The sequence below is a fragment of the Pan paniscus genome, chromosome 21 (assembly GCF_029289425.2).
Source record: "Pan paniscus chromosome 21, NHGRI_mPanPan1-v2.0_pri, whole genome shotgun sequence".
Taxonomy (NCBI): domain Eukaryota; kingdom Metazoa; phylum Chordata; class Mammalia; order Primates; family Hominidae; genus Pan; species Pan paniscus.
The window spans coordinates 43,706,916-43,733,392 of NC_073270.2; the positions used below are offsets into that span (position 1 = coordinate 43,706,916).

General features: G+C 45.9%; 1 protein-coding gene and 1 long non-coding RNA gene across 5 annotated transcripts in view; one reads left to right on the forward strand and one right to left on the reverse strand.

Annotated features, from left to right (window-relative positions):
- Positions 1–2,884: 2,884 nt before the first annotated feature.
- Positions 2,885–26,477, reverse strand: part of TTI1 (TELO2 interacting protein 1) — a 50,645-nt gene continuing 27,052 nt past the window's right edge. For 2 of the 4 annotated variants that reach the window (XM_003805013.5, XM_055105060.3), the window contains 6 exons: positions 26,041–26,241; positions 22,496–22,644; positions 19,056–19,196; positions 16,618–16,822; positions 16,244–16,331; positions 2,885–3,503 (listed from right to left, as the gene is read on the reverse strand). In XM_003805013.5, the coding sequence (XP_003805061.2) occupies positions 3,320–3,503; positions 16,244–16,331; positions 16,618–16,822; positions 19,056–19,196; positions 22,496–22,644; positions 26,041–26,241 (968 nt within the window). In that variant the 3' untranslated portion in view covers positions 2,885–3,319. Of the gene's footprint in view, positions 3,504–6,321; positions 6,553–16,243; positions 16,332–16,617; positions 16,823–19,055; positions 19,197–22,495; positions 22,645–26,040; positions 26,242–26,477 lie in introns of those variants that run through there. The other 2 variants (XM_008966405.5, XM_034947546.3) reach the window with 2 other exon arrangements.
- Positions 19,239–26,139, forward strand: LOC117977256 (uncharacterized). The gene is made up of 3 exons (XR_004668287.1): positions 19,239–19,696; positions 20,730–20,806; positions 26,004–26,139. It is a non-coding gene; the product is annotated as an uncharacterized LOC117977256 (long non-coding RNA).

Consider the following 26,477-nt stretch of genomic DNA (forward strand, 5'->3'; position numbering starts at 1 on the left):
ATCTCAAGCTGAAATTCAAGGCCTTGCAGTATCTACTTATCCATTCTGTACCAACCCCTAACCCCAGCCCAAACAATACTTGAAGTGCTGGTGCGCCCTGAGTGAAATAAGAAACCCCTATTACTCCACAAGTTTTAACAGGGGGAATGGAGTATTTTGCAAAGCTTATGTTAACAAGGACTAGACTGAGTCAGCTGGACAGGTTCAAAATTAAAGTTGCCTGAATATAATCATAACTGGAGATGCACTCTAATGAGATTTTTTTCTTTTTTTTTAAATCAAGTGCAACAATCTGAAAGCAACTCAAGATAGCTTAACTCTTTGAGGAAGAAGTGGGTTTTCGGAGAGCCATGGTGTATCCTCTTATGCTGATTATCTCCTGGAGAGCTTTTGCAGAGTCCAAGTTTTTATCAGGATGCGTGTGCACATCTTCCTGGCCTCTCAGGACAGCATCGCGGCTTGCCACACCCAGATGCTCTGCGAAGGCAGGCTACTTTAATCTCACCGGGAGAGCTAAGTAATGCTCAGCAAGTCATGCCACCTCCCTGACCTGTTTTCTTATTTGTCAGAATCTGGAGACTGAATTAGCCTATCACTTTGGGTCCCCAGTGGAATTAGGAACAATGCTGTGAATGCTTTTACCATCTCCGTAATTAGAGGCATTTCTCTCCCTTTTTCCAAAGGAAATCATCCCAGAATTTTAAAGCTCAAAGAGAGTTAAGTGATTATCTTGCTCTTTGAGGGGGTTCTTAACTTGGGGTCCCTGCGGGGTCACAGGTGAAGCCTCTGGAATTGTACATGGAATCTTGTGAGGTCAGTGAAGCATCCTCAGCAGATGAGATAGTGCCCACTGCAGTCTTGGAGGATGCAGTGCCCTCCTGGGGGTAACAAGGGAGCAAGTTTCTGGGGAGTGGGTCCCCACAATCCCAACAGATGAAGAGCTCCCCCTCTGGTCCAATCCCTCCACTTTACAGGCTGCAGAACTGAAAAAAGCCCCAAGAGAAGGATTCCCTGAGGGCTCAGGAGCCAGACAGAGCCAGGCTGCTGCCGCCGAGACTGGAGCTGGACATAACTCGGCCCTTGCAGGGCGGAGTGGAGAAGGAATTGAGTGGGGCCTCTCCAGAGCTGGCTGGGGACCCTCACACCATGTCCCCATGCCAGGCACCCTCTGGGCTTTTTAAGAGTTTGGGGATTATCTATGTCACCGGAATTGTGATCTAGCCGGTGCCTCACCATGCACCTGTGAGGAAGCATTCATCATCCCTGGGATCCTTCAGCAAACATGGGAGCCCTGGGGTGGGATGTGCACCTCAATTTACATAATCTGTGTGTTTTAAATTTCTCAGCTAGAAAAAAATCGAGTATTTATCTTGCCTTTTCTTTTTTTTTTTTTTTCTTTTTGAGACGAAGTATTGCTCTGTCGTCCAGGCTGGAGTGCAATGGCGCGATCTCTGCTCACTGCAACCTCTGCCTTCCCTGGTTCATGCCATTCTCCTCCTCAGCCTCCCGAGTAGCCGGGATTACAGGCAGGTGCCATCTTGCCTTTTCTATACAAACTGTACCGGTAGGTTACCAGATGGTTGATGAAGGGAAGGTTCCCCTTACACAAGGACTCTGGTTAACAGTAAGCCAGCATGGCAGAATTAGAACAGCATTACTCTGCAATCCCTAATGAGTGTGTGGATTCCAGTGAGATCACCATGGTTGCTAATAACACAGTAAGATCAGACTTACATACCTCCTGATGGAAGTACGTAACACCACTTATGGAGAAGTGCCAAAAACAAAGCTAAGAGACTCAACCCTGATCACGACTCTTACTCTGCCTCCCAATGGCCAGGAAACACAGGTGAGAGGAGGGGCCCATGAAATGACCTCCATAGGGATGCAATCAATAAATCCAGACGGTGGGAAATGCTGTAGGAAAAATGACCGTGTTTCTCCACCAAAAAACTTACAAGGAAAATGAGAGAGAGGTGGAGGGGGAAATCTACACATTAAAAGAGATTTATTTTTTATTTTAGAGATGGAGTTTCGCTCTTGTTGTCCAGGTTGGAGTGCAATGGCACAATCCTGGCTCACCACAACCTCCATCTCCTGGGTTCAAGTGATTCTCCTGCCTCAGCCTCCTGAGTAGCTGGGATTACAGGCATACACCACCACGCCCAGCTAATTTTGTATTTTTAGTAGAGACGGGGTTTCTCCATGTTGGTCAGGCTGGTCTCGAACTCCTGACCTCAGGTAATCCGCCCACCTCGGCCTCCCAAAGTGCTGGGATTACAGGCGTGAGCCACTGCACCCGACCTAAAAGAGATTTATTAGGGAATATACTGATACCAGCAATGTATATCACTTATTTGGATCCTGATCCAAACACACTGGGGAAATTTAGACACTGAAAATATCTGACAATATTAAAGGATCATTGTTCATTTGGTTAGGTGTGATAATGGTATTGTGGTTGTACGTTTAAAAAAAGTTTCAATGTAACATCTGGGATTTGCTTCAAAAAATCCGGGGTGTGGAGAGAGAGGTACATGGGTGGGGCACAGAGGAAGCAAGCCTGGCCACATGCTGACTGCCAGGGAAGCCAGGTTCATGGGGACATGGGAATTTACACTATTACCCATAGTAAAATGTTAAAAAAAATTAACCTGCTGCTTGAAAAGTAACCAAAACATTGTTACGAGTGGTTGCCTTTGGAGAGAGAAACCTGACGGCTGGGAAATGGGGAGGGGGAGATTTACTCTTCATTGTTTTCTGTTTTGTACTGCTTGGATTTGGATTTTATACCATGGTTCTATATTAACCATTCAAGAATATAAACTCATTTTAAAAAAACCACCCAGTTTAAATAAAAAACTTCAAAGTGAGCTCTTGATCATACTTTTAATCCAAGAAGTGTCTTTATTTCCGTTTGTTTCCCAAAGATCAGGTTAGGTAAAACAAATTAGTTCCATCTCATTATTTGAAGACAGGGAGGTGTATGCAGATGGAGGGGAACTGACCTCTTGTGTGTGTGTGTGTGTGGCCTGTGAGGGAGCTGGGGCTATAGAGATGGTAGGCTAAGGAGTTAAACCCTTAGAGCCACCAGACAATGTCACTTGAAAACACAAGGTATGAAATATAAATAATAGTCAGCTACTTTCCTTCAATCCATTTCTAAGCAGTTGTGTGATCGATCAATTTATAAATCGATTGGCTAACTAATTCACCTTCTCTGCTGCCGCTGCCACCGCCTATGGCTGGGGTGGGGTCAGCCCAGCTTCTGGCTGGCAGTAGGGGAGGGATCGGTGGCCTCTGTGGTGGGGGAGCAGGGTCACTGCAGCTCCTTGAGCAGCTGGAGCACATTGGTCGTGTAGGGGTTCTGCTGCCCGCTGGCCCCGTGCAGCTGCACGGGGTGGAGGCTGGGGTGGGGAGGTGTGAACTGCACGGGGCAGTAAAGCTCGTTCAGGAGGAACCAGGTGGAGTCTGGGTCCACCTTCATCAAGTGGAGGAAGACGCTGTGGAGAGATGGAAAGGAGTGAGTAGAGGGTACAGAGAGGGAAGGCGGGGAATGCTACAGCCCCAACCAGGAGGCTGTTTACCGGGCTATTTGAGAAAAAACTGATAACAATATCAAGTCACTTCAAATAGTAGAAAAAACCCACTTGAGTTCCTAAGACAGGACCAGTAGGATGGTCCCAAAGCCCAACCGAAATACAGGTAACAGTTTCATATCCATCGACATACAGAAACCAGTAATTAGTCTGAGCAGAACAATATTGACAGCAAACAAGCTCTTGGCAAAGAAAGAGGTTGAGTTCCAGAGTAGAAAGCAGGAGTTTTCACAAAGAAGAAAAACGACAGAGTGTACCCTTTCTTAAAGGCTTTGCTCAGCTCACAGGCCCAGCCCAGGGTTGAGGCAGGCCCAGGGCAGGGCTCCCTGTCCTGCTCGGGGGCCCTGAGCAAGCCTTAATATTATGGTCCTCCAGCATGCTGCTGAAGTCGGCAGTTGGACCCTTCCTGGCTGAGAGCCATGGATACTTGGTGGTGTGAACAGACACTCATGGCTCCCATGTGAAGAGCCCGTTTCCCCACAGGGATCAGATCCACAGAATATGCCGCCTTTGGCAGGCTGTCAAAGGGTTCCTTTATTCTCCTGGGGCAGGACTGGCTGAGCTCTGCTCTGTAACCTTTGGCAGAGATAGAGCACTGATGTCCTCTGACACATGACAGGGACAGAGCTCAAGGGCCCTGGGCTACTGGACACCCCACAGCCACCGAGGGTGGTTTTTATCTTCGTCTGAACTTTGGGGTCACAACTCTTGCCTCTTAGCTGCTCAAATACTATTTCTGAAAGATCAGTCACGTGCCCAGGGCCACTGTGTTGGGCAGTCTAAGCGTAAACTTCATACGTGGTGGCAATTCAGTCCGACTTGGCAATCCCTGGAAGAATGGGGCCCTCCCGCAGTGAGCAGGGCCTCCCAGCTAGTCTGCCCATCTCAGCTCACCATCGCCTGCTCGGAGGCTGGGCTCCCCATGCCATTTTGCCCACACCACTGTGCCCAAGTAAGGCTGCCCCTTACTTTTCTCTTTCAGGACACCTTTCCTAGCACATATTGACCATTGATTGTCTCCCTCACAACATAAGCTCCCCAAGGGCAGGGACCAGGGACCACATCTGTTCTGTAGGTTGCTGTATCTCGGGCACCTGGAATGGCATGTGGTCAGCATCCAGTTAATATTGACTGAACAGGTTCTCATTTCTCTTTTTTCCCCTGCAATGTGTCCATGTAACAATGAATGAGTTCTCATTTTAATGAGGACATGGTGAGTTACTACATTGCACATGAATGACTTTAGACGACAACCCTCTCTAGAATACTTAAGTTCTACGAAAGGATCTGAAGGAGGGGTTAAACTCTCACCACCAAGGAAGGAACAAGGAAGATTATTAACAGGATTCAAATTATCAGAGGCATCACTAGCTATGTGGCTTTGGGAAATTATTCAGCTTGCCCTGTTTCAGTTTCCCCATTCCAAAAATGGGGGATGTACTTCACTCAGGGTTTTGCTGAGGTTTAAAGCACAGATCAAGCCCTACACAGTCTAGCACGTGACCCCTATTTACCAATTAACAGTACATAGTATCTATTTGATAAATCACATTTTATTATTGGCAATTATTCTAAGGAGCCTCTTGCATACTGCTGGGCATGAAATAGGAACTTCAACGCCTGCTAAGTTGGAGTAAATTCTGGGTTTTAATTTCACTAATATGAAAGACCTGCACCCTCAGGGGATTTGGGTCTTACCGTGAAGCCAGTCTTGATGTCATCCTTAGGTGTAGTGGACATACACTAAGGAGGTCAGGGAGGCAGTGGGGGAGTGGGGAGGGTGGACAAGGGCACTGAATTTTTTTTTTTTTTTTTTTGAGACAGAGTCTCACTCTGTTGCCCAGGCTGGAGTGCAATGGCGCGATCTCAGCTCACTGCAACCTTCACCTTCTGGGTTCAAGCGATCCTCCTGCCTCAGCCTCCTGAGTAGCTGGGATTACAGGCATCCATCACCATGCCCGGCTAATTTTTGTATTTTTAGTAGAGACGGGGTTTCACCATGTTGGCCAGGCTGGTCTTGAACTCCTGACCTCAGGTGATCAACCCTCCTCAGCCTCCCAAAGGGTAGGATTACATGTGTGAGCACCGGGCCTGGCCTACTGAATTTTTTCCTGGCCTGTTCTGTGCCCAAACAATTTACTTTTCTTTGCTAGGATAATCTTGTGTTTATAACCTCCACAGTGGTTGTTGGAGAAGTGATTAGAATATTCTAATTCATTGTTTCCACTTCACCGCAGAAAGATGAGGCCTGCGTGGGAGACAATTTTTGTTTAAAAATAAAAATATCTTTGATAATTAGAGTGGCAAGGGAAATTATGAAAAAACGCACCAAAAGCGGGGAGCAGATTTCTATTTACACGTGACACAGTTGACAGTTTTCCCTGGTGCCAAAGACTGTTAGAATGCAAATGGTTTCATTTGATTTTTTTCCCCTTTCAAGAGCTGGAACAATTTCTCAAGCTACAGCATGGTGCTCTCCCAGCTTCAAGGAATATTTTTATCTGGGCAACACCCAGCAAAGCGGTGCCACGACCCAGTTCAGTCATAGCTGCGCTCTGACTTACACAGCATGAAAATGCTGCAATGTTCATTTTCTGAGCTCTTTTTAACATGCTAAATATGAATGTCGTATTTGTTGGCAGGAAAGGAAAAGAAAATAAGCCACTCTTTTTGCCCTGCAAGATATCCACATAAAATATTAACAGAAAAGCAAAGGAAAAACTTGTGCAAAGTTCACCTTCTTTTATTAAGCAAGAGCCAAACTCTTGGAAGGACTGTTTTGGGTCTCATTTCTTTGCTCTTAAAGGGGCAGATGCCCCAGAATGGCAGGAATGCACGTTCCTTCTCCCACCTCTGTGGCTTGGAGCAAGTGATTTTGCCTCATGAACCTGTTTCCTCTTTCTCCAAAGATGATCACACCTGGCCCACTCTCCTCACAGGTCGTTCTGAGGCTCTGAGGAGAGGAGGTGCAGGACAACACTTTGAAGTATATGATGAAAACAGTATTCCTTCTTTTCTTCCAGAAAGAGAGAGACAGACACAGAATCTGAGGCATAATTAACACCACCAATCTTAGCAGCACTACCATGCCATAGATAATTTTCAGATACCCTGAAAAGGGCAAAACATTTGTCTTTTGTTTCACTCATAATTTTCTCCATACTGACTTGGTGGGGGTGTCCCAGTTCTCAGCCAATGATGTTCTAATTTCGCCCATTATTTTCAGGAAGAAACAAATGCAATATACTTTGTCCTCTGCATGCCTGAGGTGGGGAGCAAATGCCGTGCCATGCAACCAGATGGCTGGCAAGTGTAGCTGTGCTCTCACTCCGAGAGGCATGCGGCCTGCTGAACTCTAAACACGACAAATTCCAAACCGCACCCTTGTTGGCTTTAAGCCCCTGGGAGCTGAGCCTGAGGCCCAGGAGGTCTGATCTGAGTCCTTAGCGCCAGGCTTTGTTCCAAACTCTGGTGTCACTTTGTCCTGGGGCCAGTTCCTGCCCAGCCTTAGCTGAAACCAGAGCGTGAACAGCTGAAAGCCAAAGTTGTTGAAAACTCCTTTTGCATAAGCCAAAGCCAGAAGACAAAGACAGGACCTCTGCTTTGAAGTGACTGGGGTAACTGCCTGGAAAATGTTCCCAATACATTTTGCGATGCGCAGGGATGGCTGTTGAACACGCCAAATGGCCAGTTCCATCTTTTTTCAAACCCAAAGAGAAACACTTTTTAAAAAATATATGTACACCATTTAACTCCTGAACAAAAATTTCTTTCTCCTCCCCCCAGGCCCAAATCAGTGGCTCCAGAGAGCACAGTTATCAAGAGATTATCTGGTCCCCAGAGTATCGGGAGGCACTCAGCTGTGCCACATGCCTCCGAGTGTCCTGAGGCGAGTGATTATCTCTCAATAACCTGTAAGGCCGTGTAGCTTAAATGATAACTTGACTTTAAAAAATTTAGAACTCGCTGTTAGGCAGTTTCTAAGCAACTGTTTCCATGGCAAAGAAGCCTGGTGTTTATACTGATTTTTCACTTAAAATGCAGTTTTATTGAATTTCACTCCATGCAGGCAGCCATTTGCCTGCACTTCAGCCCTATCTACAACTGACGGCTATCAGTAAGTACCTAATAAACTCCAGATGCCAAACCAGAAGTGGCTCCTTCCTTCGTGATCAGTATGGGGGTGCCCCTAGTGAGCAAGCTGGGGGCGAGGAGGTGGGAATGGGGAGGGAGGAAACGTGCTCCTGGAATCTGGTCAGCTGGGTTTAAGTTTTATCTCTTCATGGTTTATCAAACGTTTACTAAAGCCTGGTCCAGCCCAGGCCCTAATTGAGGTGCTTGAGGCACAAAGAGAGAGGGACAAAAAAGGCTCTGCCCTCAGGGCTCCCTGTCTGCTGGGGTAGCCTAAGGGATCACAGAGGCCCATGGCACACTGTGGCAAGGGCCATCCTAGAAGTGATGTGCGGGTGGCACCAGGCATGGCTTCCTGAGGAGAGGCACGGCAAGTTGCTTCTCTGTAAAGAGCGAGTGGACCAGACCAGTTCTAAGATCCCTGGTAGCTCCAACAGACCACGAGAGTTTTCAATCATGGGCACTGGATCATTACCCACCCCCACCCTCCCAATATGGCAAAACCAAAAAGAACCCCCTCTGCTCTGCTGCAGGAGCAAATATTACAGAATATGTTCTCACCATCTCTGTCTAGACAACATCTGCTCAAAGAGAGATCTAGAAAAGCGCCAGCCAATGAAGGCCCAGTGAAGCTAAATAAACTGTAACTGAAATTCAGGGCTTCCAGCTCTCCTGGGTGACAGGCTATTCTTCCTGTGTCAATTACTTGCTTGAGGGATCTGCTGTTCTCCGTCTCTTTCTGGATTTATAAAATGCTCTCATGAGCCATCAGGGTAAATGCCAGTGGTAAAGAACATGTGGCTTTGTGATCTGTTTGTTTGCTTACTTATTTGGGGCTTCTAAAGAAGTTACTCAGAAATGTCTCCTTAGGAACACGATACAGGCTCTCTCTATGTGGGCACGGTTAAATGCAGTGGGAAAGTAAGCTCACTTGTGGGAAAGCAGGCATACTCACTAAGTTATTTTGGTGTTCCCGTTGTTCCCTCTCTGGCAGCACAGCCTCCACACTCTCCTCCTCTCTGGCCATCTCTTCTCCCATCACTCTGTGCATGCTGATGCTGCAAAGGAGGCTGTGTGTTTCCTTTTAAACAAATGGATGCTCAGGGTGTTGATGCGTCCTAGCCAGCAAGCAGTGGGGCTATGTTTCTATACTTGGTAATTTACTCTAATGGGTCTCGGTTCATTGGTTAACCAGTATTTCAAGCCTGTCCTTTCTTGCTATTCAATTTAGCTATCTTCCCCTGCACGGAGGTCGTTTTTTATTTCTAAGTGTTGGAAATGGAGGATTATGACTTGAAGCAACGATTTACTCTCCAAATAAATACTACCAATTACCTTTGCAGCTATACATGCTCGTTTGACTTAACTATGTTTACCTGTTCAAAACCATTCATCTATCGATCTAACGCCAACATGCATACTCACACAGAGACCCATATCAAAAATATTTAAATGCAACAAGGGCAGGAGTTAAAACCATAAACACCAGTAGAAGCAAATGATGCTAACCATACCTCTGAAGTGCCACAAGATAAAGTATCATAAATGCAGAGGAATGATTCCATTGCTTTGCGCATATTTAAAAGGATATGGCGCTGAGAGGTCCAATCTGTTATAGACAATTCAAAAATAAGCCAGAATCTAGGAGGGTTTAAATCCCACTGGGGCGAGATTTAAAAGCAGCCCTTTCCATCTGGCCAGTTCTCCTGCCTCCAGGAACCCTGCAAGCCTAGATCCCACGACAGTGTATTGGGCACAGATTTCAAAGTGGCATTCTGTGCTGAGCACTATGAGGGCTGACTCGGACCTTTCCCCCAGCTGGCTGCACTCTCGGGCCACATTGTTTCCTGCCCCTCCCTGGAAGGTATGTATCCTTGAAGATAAAGACATCTTCATAGCAGCCTAGGTAGGCTTGCCCACCTCCTGCCTGAACTGTTTTCCTGTAACCTGTGCTCTGGCACTAAGCCAGCAGCCTCCACTCACGGATGCCTTCAGAAACAGCTCTAGGAAATGTACTTCTGTATTTACTGCAAGGACACTGAGGATATTAGTCACAACAGTACCCAGTGTTCTTTTAAGATGACCCACAGAGAAATTTTCCTCAAGCGTCAGTAATAAGGAAAGCCATGCTTCTTTCTGAAAAGCTTTCTTTCCTTTTCTTTTTAAAAACTCTTATTCAGGTACTTCCTGTACCATTTTCCTCTTTGCTGTCTGTCAGGAAGCACAGAGCCACTCTGAAAGCTCCTCTCTAGCAAGGGTGCAGGGCTCTAACTGTATTGTCTATATTAACCTCAACTCGGTCTCATCTTGTTTTTGCTGTTATTTTTCCATTTAAAAAATTTCTTCACTTCCTTCCTTTTTTCTTTGTTGCAAACAATGTATAAGATGTTCCAAGTCATTTTTGGAATAAGAAGAAATTTAAATAATGATTCACAACTACTATTTAGTGACTTTTACTCTGTGGTGGTATTTTGTGCTACCTGACTTTACTGAATCCTTGTCGTCATTGTAGTAGGTGAAATAAGCAAAATACCATATATGCTTTTTTCGGTCTTATAGATGAGAAAACAGAGACTTTGAGAAGTGAATTAATTTGCCAAGGTTATCTTGCTATTGAACAACAATGTGAGGCCTTGGTAGTTATCTCTGAAAATCTTCAACTCTCAACACAGCACTTGGCTCATCATAAGAGACCCAATAAAAATCTTTTAAAATACATCTATACAATAAGACAAATAGAGATCATCTCCCTGGCTACTTTATTTACTCAGTACTGAGACAACATTTACTTCCACGCCTCTGAGGTGTTCGAGAGGGATGACAGAGCCTGCAGAGTGAGGAAATGACTACCCTGTGGTCGACCACAGCCTCTGATGACCAAAACCCACTTTGCGCAGGCGGTGCTGCGACCAGGCTCGATCTGTCATCAAGAGCATTCTGCTCCCAACCTGGCACGGCATGCACTGTGCACACACACCCCACGCTTGGCTTTCCTACCGGGTGGTAAGATGGTTGACCCTGGCAGGTTATCAGTGACATGACAACACCAAGGAAGAAGGGACAGAATTGGCAGCACTGAATTTAAGTAGATTTAAGTAGCCCAGAGGTCCCTGCCTTCAGTTCTGAAACCCAGCAACCCACTTTGTTTGTAATCTGCCTGCCAGATGTCTCTTATCTTTGACACCATGAAATCAGGCCTATATATGCACAGTGAACAGCTTCAGATCTGAGTGTATTTTTAGAACAATGGGACTCAAAAAGAAAACCAGCAATGCCTGTCAAAAGATGGATAATAGGAAAGCTAACTACTTGGGTTTGGATTTGTCAACTATTAATCAAGTGTCAAAAGGAAAAAATATTAGGTGTGTCCTCATTTCCATGCTGGGTGCAATCCAAGGGGGAACAGCTTTGCAGTCCAAGCTCAGCCAAACTGCCCACACCATTTAAGGGGATGAGCTACTAATTTCAAGCTCAGCTGAACTAATGGATCACCTCTGTGGCTCCTCATCCGTTCAAATATAATAGGCTCATGTGTGGGTAAAGAGAGGAGTTGGGGCTCTGACAGGGATGAAATGAATGAGCCTGTGCCAGTCTGTATTCGTCCAGGGTTTGAAGGCACCAGCTGGTTCTTTGATGGGATGGGATCCTACTGCTAGAAAGAGAGCAGGGAAGTCAGTCAGTAAATGAACCTTCAAACCCGGTCCTGACTTCTGCAAACAGTGGTGGCACAATGAACATGAAAGATCCTTTTGAGGTGAAATCCCCAGTTCAGATTTTAGTAAAGATGAAGCAGGCTTACAACTAGAAATTCTGTGGCCAGTGTCTATGTGTATGTGTAACATACACATCATGTATAACATATTTGGGAAACTTACATACATGTACCCCACATAGGTGTGTACACAGATGTAAATATACCTTCAGAACATAAGCAGAGGGTAGAGGCCCCTATCTTGTTCCCTCTAATTCCAGTCCCTAGAACAGTACCTGGAGACTCCTTGGACATACTAATGTGATTCATCCACAAGCACCCTATGAGAATGGAGTTTTCATCACCCCCAGTTTACAGAGGAAGAAAATGAAATGAAGCCAAATCATTTGCTCAAGGTCACATGGCGAGTAAGATCTGAACCTCGGTTTGTCCAAAGCAAGACTGCTACTTTTTCTCTCACACACAATGGCGAGGCAGAGGGAGCTGGAATGGCAACCTCCCCAGCGCCCCATCAGGGGCTACAGCAATAACAGCATCCAGGACTTGCGTGGCCAGAAGGTACACCAGCTGGTCACCACCTGCTGGCACCCTGCATCCCTATCTGGGCTCTGGGGTTAGCAGGTGGGAGTAGGACTGGGGGTGGAGGCCAAGCATCCTAAAAGCTTTATTTTTCTATTATGAGACTTGTTGGGCACTGACTTCATCTTCTTCTTTTTTTTTTGAAACAGGGTCTCACTCTGTTGCCCAGGCTGGAGTGCAGTGGTGTGATCACGGCTCACTATGGCCTTAACCTTCCAAGGCTCAGGTGATCCTCCTGCCTCAGCTTCCCAAGTAGCTGGGACAACAGGTGCACACCACCACGCCTGGCTAATTTTTATATGTTCAGTAGAGACAGGGTTTCGCCATGTTGCCCAGGCTGGCCTGGAGCTCCTGAGCCCAGGTGATTCTCCCACCTCAGCTTCCCAAAGTGCTGGGATTACAAGCGTGAGCCACAGCACACGGCCTGACTTCATCTTTTCAAAAATTTGAAAAGTATTGTCTAGTTTTGTTTCCTTTTAGCCCAGGGTAAAAGGCTCATTGGATGATATAAAACCTCACTGCAAAAGCCAGGGAGTCTCAGAGTCTGCTAAGAGATTGGCCCAAGGAGTATGGTTTTAATGGAGTTCAACTAGGCTAAGTACATGTATGGACTGGAAGGACAAACAGAAATTTGGGGTGTATGCTCTCTTTTCAAATTCCTTTCACGTACAGGAGGCAAAAGCTACCTGGACAGAAAGGCACACAACTGTGAAGGCCCAGGGCATGCCGGGAGACATCCTGGAGACTGAGAATTTCAATCAGCAAAGTTTGCCACTGCAGTTGGCTGAGATGGGGGTGTGGCTGATCTGACCTGTTGTCTGTAATCCAATGCCTACCCTCAGGGACACTGTCTTATTTTTAGCTCCTGGTATGCTAAGCCCTCCTCCCACACCACAAATATGATTTGCACATTTGTTATCCATTGAAGTTACTTAACTAGAGGGACTTTGGGGGAGCTGGCTTTTTTTTTTTTTTTGCATTGCCAGTTAACAGTGACACCTGGTGGTAACACACAGCAAGGTCACACCCTGCCCCCACCGTCCCCTGCCCCTCCCCCATGCCTCCCCAGTTGGAAGATTTATGCCCCCTCCATACAAGGCACATTTGCTAGATAAAAGCATTAAACTGGAATGGCATCTCCGTTCTTAGCATTTACAACCTCGGTTACATCAACCACCCCCTGATCAATGTCCATTTCTAGAGTTTACTGCCTGGATGTAAAAGCCTGCCACAAAGGCTATATTTAATATGGCAAATTAAAAAAGCAAACACTGGTTTGGTCATTCTTTGGAGCCAGGAAAAGCAAATGGGAGCAAGGAAAAACCCAAGCATGATGCACATAAAGATGAACTCTCATGGGGCTGCTAAGTCTGCCTCCACCCCAACTCAATGAAGGCGCCCCTTGGAGGTCCTAAGCCCACCTGCCAGAGGGGCCCACAGACATGGCTGCTCTACAGGGCTGGTGCACATCCCTCTCCTTCCAGAAGACAGGAGGCCTCAGAGCAGCCTCCTGCCCTGAGAGCTTCCCTCACCAGCCCTCTGGCAGACAGGAGAGCCACTTCCAAAACAAGCTGGTCATCTGCCTAGGGTCGGAAACTCACTACCTCTGGCTTTTCTGAATACTAAGCCAAGGTTCCCACTTGGGCCCTTGCAACGAACACAGCTTTCTCTTCTCCCATGAGGGTAAGCGTGTGTAAGTGTGTCATTCTGACTGCAGTATGGAGAATACCTAGAGGGGCAGGACTGGAAGTAGGACCAGTGGTGAGGTCTGTTGTTCTGGTGGGAGATGATGGTGGCCTGGCCTGGCCTAGTGGCTTGGAGGTGTCGTTTTGAGAGCAATTTTCCAAGTGAGGTAGGCGGGGTTTACTTTTGGTCATGGATGTAGGGTGTGAAGGAAAGAGAAGAATTAAGAACAAACAACAGGATGGATGGCAGGGCCATGTGCTGAGATGGGACTCCACCTCATGCAGGGGACTTGGTTCCTCAGTACTAGTAGGTATGACAGACTGCACTCTGTCACCTAGGCTGGAGTGCAGTGGTGCGGTCTTGGCTCACTGCAACATCCGCCTCCCAGGTTCAAGTGATGCTCCTGCCTCAGCTTCCCAAGTACCTGGAATTACAGGTTCCTGCCACCATGCCCAGCTAACTTTTTGTATTTTTAGTAGAGACAGGGTTTCATCATGTTGGCCAGGCTGGTCTTGAACTCCTGACCTCGTGATCTGCCTGCCTCAGACTCCCAAAGCGCTGGGATAACAGGCGTAAGCCACCCACCGCACCCAGCCGCCAGGTATGACTTTTCCATACTAAGTGGCCCACCCACCCACCCCTCTCTCCATGCAGTAATGAGGCTCACAGAGAGACCAGGTTTCCTATTGTCTCAGGCTTCTTCTCCCACTTAGAGAGCTTATTAATTTCAGCATCAAGATGCCAAATCAGCTCTTGATCAAGGATCAAGACTGATTTTTTTGCCCAACTTCAAGATAAGTTTGCAAGTGACATGTGTGAAGCAATCCACCTAGCTCTTCGTCCCCCTCCCTGCCCATCAGGAGGGAGGCCATCTGACTCAACACTTGAACGGAATGTGCTGGAGCAAACAAAGGGAGCTGCGGTCAAGTGGTGGGGCTGCGTGTTCCTCCACCTGAGGCTCCCTGAACACCAGCTCAAGATTCAGCAAGGTCCAATTCCGGGTTTAATTGCTTTCAGCAGCAAAAAAGAGAATTAGAAATGAAAAGATAATGAATTGAGAATATTAGCTTATTTGATGGTTCTAAACTTGAAGGATGGGATGGAGTGGGTGTAGGAAAAATAGAATGGATGGGGAATGTGAAAATCAGACCTTTAACTCTTGGTTGTAATAGGCATCTAAAAGGATTTACTTCAAGATAAACTCATTATGTTCTTGAGTTGCACTTTAAATCACAGCACAATCAGCTCCAGGGGCACCGCCCAGGGAGGACTATTTTCACCCTAAATTGATTCTGTACGGAATAAAAATGCCTGGGGACAGAAGCTGGTTAGGATGCGCCCCTGTGCTCACGAAACTATGACTGATTCTGGGACTAAGGGATGTGACGGGAAAGGGACAGGAAAAAAAAAGGAAACGGGAAATCAAGAGCAAAAAACAGCAAAGGACAATAAATCAATTCAAGAAGATATTACCATCACTCCCAGGGAGTGCAAGGTTTCTAAGGAGCAAGCTGGCTCTCCTCACTGCACAGTCAGAGCAGCCTTTCCACCCCTCAGGGAATGAGTTGACTCCTAACTCCCACCCCACTGAAGAGGATCAGAGATGTGCCTCTAGCAGCTAGGAAGAAGCAGGGATTCCGCTGCAGGCGTGAAGCTGGTGAGGCTGAAGGAGCTGCAGGGCTCAGAGCGGCACAGAGTGCCAGGTCCAGCTTTCGCCCCAGCAGCAGACCTACCCTGGGATGGCAGTTCCAGGATGCAGGCTGCTCCCACCTGGAAGGAAAGCTTGGAGAAGAGGGGCAGAGTAGATTTGGGGTCTCATGTCTGGGGAATGCTGTTGTGCTCAGAGTTTTAGCTCTTAGTCCTAAAGTAACCAGCAACAGCTTCTTCTCCTAGAGGTGATACAGCTTTTCTCAAATAAGCATGGTCAAACTCTTAGAAATTGGAATCATCTAGTTTCAGAATCAGAAAAGGCCCTTTAAGCCATTAGTCTGGCAACTCTTAATGTTCTTCGGGTCACAGATTCCTATTAGAACCTATGAATGGTTCCTATTAGAAAAAGGCACATGTGCACCTGCCTGCACACAAACAATTTTGCTTTGCACTTGTGAGGGTTCATGGCACCGATGCCCATCTAAGACCTGCCGTGGAGTCGACATATGCCATATCAGGAACCCAGCACTTTCACTTTGCTGTTGAAGAAGCCAAGGCATGAAGAAGTGCCAGGCACCTGGTCTCCAGGCCTAGAAGCAGATTCCCCTCCAACCAGGAGGGTGCTGAGTCCTCTCTAGCACACCGTCTTTCTGCTTCTTGACCCTCTGGAATTGTTGCTGACTTTGCAGCAGAGGAAAAGGTTACTGGCAAAGAGAAACACATCTAGTAAAAATACCATCTCTAGTGCTGGCACAGTTAAAGAATTATCTTAACCTGGCAGGGAGACAGAGAAAAGAGCAGAGATGCCTCAACTCTGCTTGCCATTAGCAAACCATCTGTAATTTAGAACAAACGTAAAGGGATGCGGGTGATCAGGCAGACGTACCTCCTGGCAGCCTCTTGTAATTTCACGGGCTGTTTGGCACTGAGGTAAATCAAGCAGGCATCAGCCACTTTATTCAGGTCACCCTCACCTGCAGAAAAGAAAAACAAAACAAGCATCAGCCCTTGCACTTCATTTGGGACAAGCAGTGACCAACTGTGTCTGGAGAAACTGCAACAGCTAGGCAAGATGCCCTGGGCTCTCTACTCCATCCCGCCAAAGAACACATCAAGATAAATGGACAAATGAGGCCAAAATAAGACGGAAGGAGGTACACAGAGGGGAGGGGAGGGGGGCACGACTGAGCAGAGGGCATGATGGCAGGGGTGAGACAGATGCTAAGTGTGTGTGTTCAGGTGGAACTGCCTGGTACCCACCTAGGTCCAGTCTCTCACAGAGGGGGCCCAGGCCCTGTAAGACAGCCAGCTGCAACTTGAAGGCCAGCGTGTGCGAGTAAACTGGTCCAGCCCTGGCACTGATGGGGGCCTGGGTGACTAGGGAGCCAGCCAGCTTTGGCAGGACATCTTTGCAGAACCGGCTGCGAAGAAAGTCACCACACTTGCTTCCCAGGGTACGTAAAACCTGCAGAAACAGCCCCCAACCTGGTGAGTGAACATTGCCAAGGCAGCAAGAGAGCTAAAGAATGCTTGGTAATTCGATTTCATCTAGGTCTCTGCTTGGAAAAAAAAAAAATAGAATTACTGCTGTTAATTCCTTGCCCATGGTTTGTGATTCTGACAGTTATGAATTTGGAGGTCTCTGCTCCCAAGGCATGGCTGCTTCTATCCATAAATACAGATTACATGGGGAATAATTCAAAGGAATCTTGGGTTGGATGAATAATATGATTAATATCTTGATTTCCCTCCCATTTTTGTTAAAAAAAAAAAAAAAGAGAAGAGCTTAAAGCAGTTCACATAGATCATTTCTTGAATCTTCCTAACATCCCTTGAGAAAATATGTATGCTTTTAACTCTAGCTAGCTGAGCAAACACAAATACTATGGTCCAGCTGCTGCCACATGCAGGCATCAGGAGGTTAGTGACTGGGCCGAGGTCCCTGGGCTGAACCAAGGCAGGGTCCCTGAAGTTGCAGCCGACTCGGTGTTCCTTCTGTTCAGCTGCACAATCTCTTATGCACATCACCCTCATTCTATCTTTCAGAACAGATAGTTTCTTTGCATGTCTTGTTTTAAACTTTCTCTAGCAGAACATATTGAAATGTTTTGCCCTGCTGCACAAGACTGAGTATACAGGATAATAGGAATTTCTTTAAAAATTGGTAAGCAAGGCATAACCAGCACAGTGTTTGCTCATTTTGCAGAGAACAAGGCTCTCATTTTAGGTCCCTCAGCTGAATGGCACAGCTTCTATAGACCTCAGTGTCATCATCGTGTCTGCGCATGGGGAAAGCAGCCTCAGTTATTGTGTACACATCTTTATTTTTTTTCATTTTTCTATGCTTGCTGTTATTTCAGACAACCTATTAATTCTCACCAAACCCCGCCCTGCAGTACATCTGGATAAGATTTAGCAATACCACCTCCCTCTCCCTTAATCTCTTTCTTTTTTCAAGATGGAGTCTCACTCTGTCGCACAGGCTGGATGGAGTGCAGTGGCACGATCTTGGCTCACTGCAACCTCTGAAGCCCGAGTTCAAGCAATTCTCCTGCCTCAGCCTCCTGAGTAGCTGGGATTATAGGCGCCTGCCACTGCGCCCAGCTAATTTTTGTATTTTTAGTGGAGACAGGGTTTCACCATCTTGGCCAGGCTGGTTTTGAACTCCTGACCTTGTGATCCACCTGCCTCCGCCTCCCAAAGTGCTGGGATTACAGGCATGAGCCACCGCGACTGGCCTAATCTCCCTCTTTCTTTGGCACACATACATATACACACACACGTATCATTTTGTGCATTTTGTTTTGGGAAAAAAACATTAACAATTTTTAATATTTTAATTTGGTCTAGTATATGCTGAAGAATTTACAGAAGATCAAACTACTTTGGCCAACGGTATCTGGTGCATTACCAGCTTCATTTTGTGTCCCTACAGATCTTTTCTCTGCCTCATCTTGCGCACCTTCTTCTAATTTATGGCAGCTTGCTGTGGTATGTATCTCTGCAGGTTGCCTAAAGGGCTTTTTAGAACAAGAAAGGATATAAATAAGGCTAAAATATCCGTGCTAATGTAAGCCAAACTAAGCCAGGGAGAATAATACCTTACATATATATAGGACTGTTAGCTTTTCAAAGCATTTCACCAAACAGTCCCATTTTATCCCTGACAACACTATGAGAAAGGTGGGCTAGGTGTTCCTAAGCCCAACACGAAAATGGGTGGTCCTGGGTTTTGTCAGCATCACTCAGCTGGGCAGAGGATGCCCACTGCTAGAACCTCAGCCCCTTTGCCTTGACTCCTGTGCAGTGCAAATATGGTGTGAACTCAATGCTCTGGGTTCGTATCACTTACTAGCTGTTCGATGGTGAGAAAATTCCTTAACTTCTCTGAGCTTCTTTCTTCCTCTGCCAAAAGTAAAGACAATATACCTACCTTGCAAAGTGGTTGTAAGGAGACAAACTCCTTTGTGGAGGAGTGCTGAGCTTACTGCCTGGCCTTTTCATCTACTAGTTCATCTGCTTCAAGTTCAAAAGGAGACTGTTACTTTCTTCTTTGTGCTTTTCTTATGTTTCTATACTTTCTTCACAGTATGTGACATTGCAATCGGGTGAAGAGAACCAATCCAAAAGGCCCCGGTGAGCTCTGTGCCTACTAACTCTACCCTCACAACAGACCATGGGGGATGCTGGTGCAGTACCTTGAAGGCTCTAAGCACTGCCAGGGGGGCGTCCCGTGTGAGTCGGTGAACGAGCGAGGGCCAGGCCTGATGAGCCAAGGGAAGCAGCTGGTTTTTGTGGGACTGAAGAACAACCACACACAGATCCAGCACATCCAAGACCTGAAAGAGACACGATTTCAGCAGATGGTATAGGCTTGAAAACAGATACCTGGGATCAAGTCACCATTTTCAAAGAATAACATTTAGAAACATATTAATTGGATAATTGTTTTCTGAGTGCTGACTACATGCCAAGCACTAGCTAGGTACTGAGGGGACACACAGGGAAAAAATACACGTTTCCTTGCCTTCGCAGGGTTCATGGTCAGCTGGGGAAAGACCTTAATTAGATAACGCCTAAATGAAGAGATGATTAGCAATTGGGACAAGAAGGGAAGTCAAAGGTGAAATGCAAAGAAACGAGGGGAAGGATCTAAACCACAGACTGTTGGGAAGGCTTCGCTGGGGAAGGAGCTTCTAAAAGAAGACACAAAGGATGAGTAGGAGTTAGTTCTGTGAAGATTCATGCAACTGGAAACCGTGATGAGGAAGACTCAGAGGTGGAACAGAGCTTTCATAAGAAGTGAAAGAAGGGCAGCGTGGAGCATTACAGAGAAGAGGTAAAACGGGGCCCAACTACAAAGGGGTTTGTTAGGAATTTTTTTTATTTTGTACTAAGTGCAGTGGGGAGTCGTCAAAGTGTTTTAAGCAGGAAAGTGACATGATACAATTCATGTTTTAGAAAGGTCATTCTGGCTGCTGAGTGGAGAAGAGACTTGAAGGGTGACAGAGAAACAAAGAGGCCCTTTAGGATCCACATGAGAGGAGCAAAGTGATGTGGCCGCGTGATGGCGGCAGAGGAGAGAAGTGAAAGGACTGGATATCTGTTTTGGAGATGATGTGGCTTAAATTGCTGAAGGACTGGATACTGGGGAGGGGAAGTGGGGGTTTGAAAAGAGCTGCTTCGGTTCAGGGGTAGCAACTGAAGAGATGCAGATGCCACTGAATGAGATGGGGAGCACGCGGGAGGAGAAAGTTGAGCGGCTAGGGGAGACCAAGTTCTGTTACCACTACATGGAGAGGCCCAGCAGGCAGTTGAGGTACAGGTTAATCTCACCAGAAAGGGTTAGGCTACCCTACATATAAACTGATATTTTACCTTCCTTGTTTCCTGATCTCTTATATCTCAAACTCACTGAAAAGAGACTGCCTGCATCAGTGTCACAGGCAGCGGTCAGTATGACGGCCAGCGCAGGCTTCCCTCCCGCGTGGGCGGCCAGCGCAGGCTTCCCTCCCACATGGATGCCCAACCTTCACAGGGCGAGGCACTCGTTAGTCTGCAAGACAGAGAGAAGCCGGCCAACACAAAGCAGTAAACCCTACTGGGCGCCTACTATGTGCTGGTCCACACTGAGACTGGAACAGAAGAGACCCTGCCATTGAGGGGTGAATAATTAGGCCAGGGAGTAAGAGAAAGCTCAGCTGCACAGTGGGGAGCAGGGGATCAGGGGAGCAGAGTGGAAATGGCTTTGGTATCACTGACAGGCTTGGAATTTGAGCTCTGTCATTAATGGGACAAGTTACATTATATTTCATTGACTCAAAGATGCACATTTCCCCTCTGCCTGGAATGTTCTCCTTGCCCCTTTGCAGGGCTGCCTCCTTCTCAGCCTTGAGAAATGTTACCACCTCAGAGAGGCCTTCCCCGATGACCTAGGCTAAATCAGAAGGTAAGCTCTGTCTTAGTCAGCAGGGTTTTGCACCGAGTAGGTTCCCAACACGTATCTGCTGCATGGGTGAATTACTATTTTCTATCAAATAGAACGTGCTATTACCTTGACAGCCTTTCTCCAATATGTATGAGTCTGTGTATTGCCTCTCTCCCCACAAAAGACAGGGAGTTCCATGAAGACAGGGATTGTGTCTGCATCATCCCCTCTACACATCCTCTGCCTGACCTGCACTAGTCCTCAATAAGCATTTAGCACATGAATGAGTGTATGTGTCTTATTTCATGCTGTTTTATATTTATAATCAACAACCCTGTGAGGTAGGTACCATCATCTTCATTTTACTGATGAAGATGCTAAGGCTCAACATGATGAATTAACTTACTCAAGGTCACATGGCTAATAAGAGGCAGAAACAGGATTTGGACTGACTCAGGTATGTAGGTCTGACTCCAACACTGATGTTCTTAATAATTATGGTATGTATACAGCTGCTACAAATCCTCTACAAAAAGGAAGGTCTTGAAGGATATACAGCAGTATGTTGAATGTATCAGCCAGGCACCTACATTAAAGCCGTGCAGGTAAAAAGGTAAGTGCTTGCTGAATGGAACAACAGATGAATGCTAAGAGCTGTCTTGGGAAGACTAAACAAACTCCACACAACACAGGTGCTGAGATTTGAGATAATCTGTGGATCAGGGTTTCCTAGCCCATCACCCCTGAGCAAGGCAATGTACACTCATTACTAACAGTGAGTCACTAAGGCAGTTGTGTTTCTCTCTCTTTTTTTTTTTGAGATAAAGTTTCACTCTTGTTGCTCAGGCTGGAGTGCAATGGCATGATCTTGGCTCACCACAACCTCTGCCTCCTGGGTTCAAGTGATTCTCCTGCCTCGGCCTCCCAAGTAGCCGGGATAACAGGCATGCACCACCATGCCCGGTTAATTTTGTGTTTTTAGTAGAGATGGGGTTTCTCCATGTTGGTAAGGCTGGTCTCAAACTCCCAACTCAGGTGATCCGCCCACCTCAGCTTCCCAAAGTGCTGGGATTACAGGCGTGAGCCACCGCGCCTGGCCAACAGTTGTATTTCTCACTCCTGCTTGGGGGTAGGGAGGAATGCTGTCTCCCTTTGGGTGTAAGGTCTTCTCCAGGGTGATTCTAAAAGCCCTGCCCCCCACTTCTACCCCACCCCACTGTGTCCTGTTATTGCAGTCACTACTACATGCTTTCAGCCCTTGCTGATGGGGGTGCTGCTTGGCAAACTGCCAGCAAGCCAGTCTATATTAGGAAGTGTTCAAGTTTTCCCTAGAATGAAAACAGAGAGATAAGGGCTAGTGTCAGGCTTGGAAGAATGATCTCATTAAAGTATTAAAACCTGCATCCTACATAGCTGAGAAAATAATATCCTTTCCAAAGCACATGGCTTTCTTTTCCTTGGAGATTCAGTGAATCCCCAAAACTTGTGGTTTTTAATGCAGGAGACTTAGCTCCCTTTGGCATCTCAGCAGACACAGAAAGATGTAAAACTGTCACCCCACAGACAAATTCCTTTTGATGCCTTCTCTTGGCCACCACACGTGGACCAGGAGATAAGGGGAGCTACGTGCTCATCCGTGTAGCCACTGCCAACCAGGCCACACCTTAGTCCTGCTACTCTGGGAATGCAGAGAAGCAGCTGCGCACTGACCTTCAGGCGGATTTGCAGATTTTTATCTGACAACAAGTGGATGCAGCGTTCCATCACGTCCATGGCTATTTGGATCTGCAATGGCAGTGGTGGCTCCACATCTGGATGGGTGTCATTCTCGTCCACTTTGGGAGGGACTGACTGTTCCTCTGGAAAAAGAGCACAACTGGGGGCAGTGTTGTATGAGTGATAAAACAGAGATACCTAAATTTCTGTTCTTTATAAATTACTCAGTCTTAGGTATTTGGTTACAGCAGCACAAATGGACTGAGACACCTCCACTCAAGGGGGAATAGGTACAGAAACCATGGTATAGCCATATAATGGCATTTTATGAGGTCCCTATTTTTTTTAGGGACAGGGCCTTTCTCTGTCCAAGCTGGAGTACAGTGGTGTGAACACGGCTCACTGCAATCTCAAACTTATGGGGTCGAGTGATCTTCCCACCTCAGCCTCCTGAGTGGCTAGGACTACAGGTGCATGTCACCATGCCCAACTAATTTTTAAATTTTTTTGTAGAAATGGGGGTCTCACTATGTTGCCCAGGCTGGTCTCCAATTCCTGGGCTCAAGCAATCCCCCTGCCATGGCCTCTCATAGTGCTGGGATTACAGGTATGAGCCACTACACCAGGCTAAGCATGGGTTTTAATGACAAGAGAAATGCTTATAAAATAATATTGTCTTAAAAAGACAAAAAGCACAACACAAAATTGCATATGCAGCATGAACACTACTACATACGTTTTTGCATGAGAGGAAGTACAGCAAAATATTAAAAGTGACAGGGTAATGAGATAACAGATGACTTCAGTTTTTTTCCCTATGCCTTTGGTCTTTTCTAAATTTCCATTAATGAATATTTAAGATAAAAACAAGATATTTGGGAGGTTGAGGCAGGTGGATCACCTGAGGTCAGCAGTTTGAGACCAGCCTGACCAACATGGCAAAACCCCATCTCTACTAAATTACAAAAATTAGCCGGGCATAGTGGCGGGCGCCTGTAATCTTAACTACTTGGGAGGGTGAGGCGGGAGAATCGCTTGAACCCAGGAGGCAGAGGTTGCAATGAGCCGAGATCGTGCCATTGCACTCCAGCCTGGGCAACAACAGCAAAACTCTGTCTCAAAAAAAAAAAAAAAAAAAGGGGAGAGATAGCAGGGTTCTCGTGTGGAGGAGCCTTGAAGCTGGGAAGTTCCATGGCTGGCCTCTGCTCTGTCCTTCACTTTTTTGTCTCCTCTTGGTTCATCCTTTGATTAAAAGGGGGGGTGCACATCTGTCTTCTCCACCAGCCTGTAAGAACTTCTGATGGCCAGAATCAAACCTTACTTATCTTTGTAGGTGAGGTAACAAGGGCAGCTTGGTATAGTTCATAGGGCATGGGGTTTGGTTAGAGGAGGTTGGACCAAGTCTTGCCTCTAAAACCTATTAGCAACTTCTTTCATCCTACATTACCTCATCTGGAAAAAAAGGGATAGAGCATGTATACCTCACATGCTACTGAGAGCATTAAATGAGATGTTACCAGTCATTATCATTCTCACCGTCTAGAGTGCTGCGTTGCATGAGATAGATGTAAGTTTGTAAACGGAAACATCACCACAAGATTTGAGAATTGCATGAAACCCAGGTCAAAATCCTTACCCTGAAAAATTTTCCTGATCTACTTACAGCCCCCAGCCTCATGCCAACCCTGATTACCAGCTGTGCTCATTTCCACTGAGCAGAGCACTGCTCCCTTAACTTTTTCCCATTTCAGTTCCCTCTGCTGGAAAGACAGACTCTTACAGTAGAGGCTGCACCTGTCTCTAACAGATGCTGAAAAGATAAATTAAAATGCATTTGTAGAATGCTTGGATTTCTTGGAGAAAGGGACCTCAGATATACAAGGTGCTTTTATGTGCTTAAAACAAAAAACTCATGTCAAGCCAGCACTGAGGCAAACATTCCTCAGAATGCCAAGTGTGTGGTGTGTACTTGATGAATGATAAGCATGATAGGCCTGCGCTTTTTTCCCCAGAGGGGAATTTGTTGTTTGAAATTCACCTATTGCAGAATCTTATTTGAGGGATGTGGATTTTCCTGTTATTGGAAGAAGGGTTTGACTCTTTCAGTCTGCTCTACATGAACATCAACTGACACCAGAAGATCCTAATCATGAAGGAATGGATTCACTGACAGTGCTCAAATTTTAAACAAGAATGGCAAATCTGGATTATGAGGGATCAGAATGCCTCCCCTGCTTCAGCATTTCCAGGTTTGGGTGAAGGGTGCAGTTCACAAAAAGGATTGGATTGGCTCGAGAAACAAATCTGAGAAGAAAAAGCCTGATAGATTTCTGATCAGAAAACTCTGTCCTCGGGGAGAGCAATGACTCAATTCTGCATAAATCATTATTTGGGCCCTGTGATGCCTTTTCTGCTATTTAGAAGGAATTTGTTGTAGTGAGTGGCATCAAGCTACTATTTCCTGTTACACTGCTGGAAGTACTGGCTTCAGTTCACCAGAATCTCACAGTGGAGATCACCAAAAGGAGGAAAAAAACAAAAAAAGGAAAAGAAAAGAAAAAGAAAAAGAAATGTTTTATTCCAACCTAACAAACTAATTTGGGACTCGGTTCGATTTAGGATGGTTCTGAGACCACCAAGCTCATTATGACTTGGCATTTTATATTTGCAGAGGAGATCCTAATAATTTATTAATCCTTCCGTGATCTGAAGCTCCAGATTGAGCTTGTGAATAAAACAACAGGCCAGAGCTTCAACTAGCCTGAACTCCCTTCTTCTTTATCATATAAATTGGTAAGAAAAAGACTGCAATCTCCTCCCACCAACAAACAAATGGACAAAGCATATAAATAGACAATGGGAATAAGGAAAAAACCTGTTAGGAAAGAAGCTTATAAAGACATTCAACCTCACTGGTAATCAAAGAAATGCAAGGTAGATAACAAGAACCATTTTTCACCTATTAATTTAGGAAGAAAACTGGAAATAGCCAATGTTGGTAAGGCTGTGGTGAAACCAGTATTCATCCTGCACTGCCGAAGGAAAAGTATAAATTGACACAACCTTTTTGAAAGGCAATTTGGCAAGCATTAAATTATGTTCATATCCTTGACCCAGAAATCCTACTTCTGGGAATTTAAAGAAATATGCAAAAAAAAAAAAAGGTCACATGCACAGAATCATCCACTGCAGCACTGTTTATTAGAGTTATTATTAAGCCAGAAGCAACCTAAATGTCCTACAGGGGATGGACACTTAGTAACAGCTATTAAAACATTAATGATCAAAATTCAACGGCAATAAGCAGAGTTGCTTATAACTAAACACAAAAAGGGTACACAGCTGCAACCACGGAAAAACAGTTTTGTAACAGAAAAGAATGGAAAAAGATTACACAAAACAGGAGAATAGCTATGTTAGCCTGGTAAGGTTATGAGTAACTTTTCTTATTTCCACCCTTTCTGTAATGATGTTTCACCATTTTTACAATAATCTGTTTCAGAAAGAAAAAACCAGCTAAGCCAAAATAAACAAGTTACCTTCTTCATTATCAAAATCCGAGACATTTCCATCTGCCACATCCTTCTCTTTGAGGTAGTTCAGCAAAAACTGTTCGATGTCTTCAGCTGTGGTGGTGCTCTTCTCAAGAGTTGCTGGTCTTTGGTTCAAAGGACTTCCCTCTTCTCCTAAACTTTGCTCTTGGAGGTGCCCAAGATTACCTGTGTCTGGGAACCACTGGGCTGTAAATAAAGTGTTACAATGATCACCTTGGCTATTAACAACAGGCATGAGTACTTTATACACAGAATAAGCTCTCTGCCCTGGCCTGCACAGCCCCCACATGATTCAGTCCCTGCCTGGCTCCCCGGCCTCCCAGTTGCCCATTAACTCATCCTTTTCCAGTTCCCTCAATGCGGCAAGCATTTTCCTGTTTCAGAACTCTTGCATATGCCGTTCTCTCTGTCTGGAATACCTC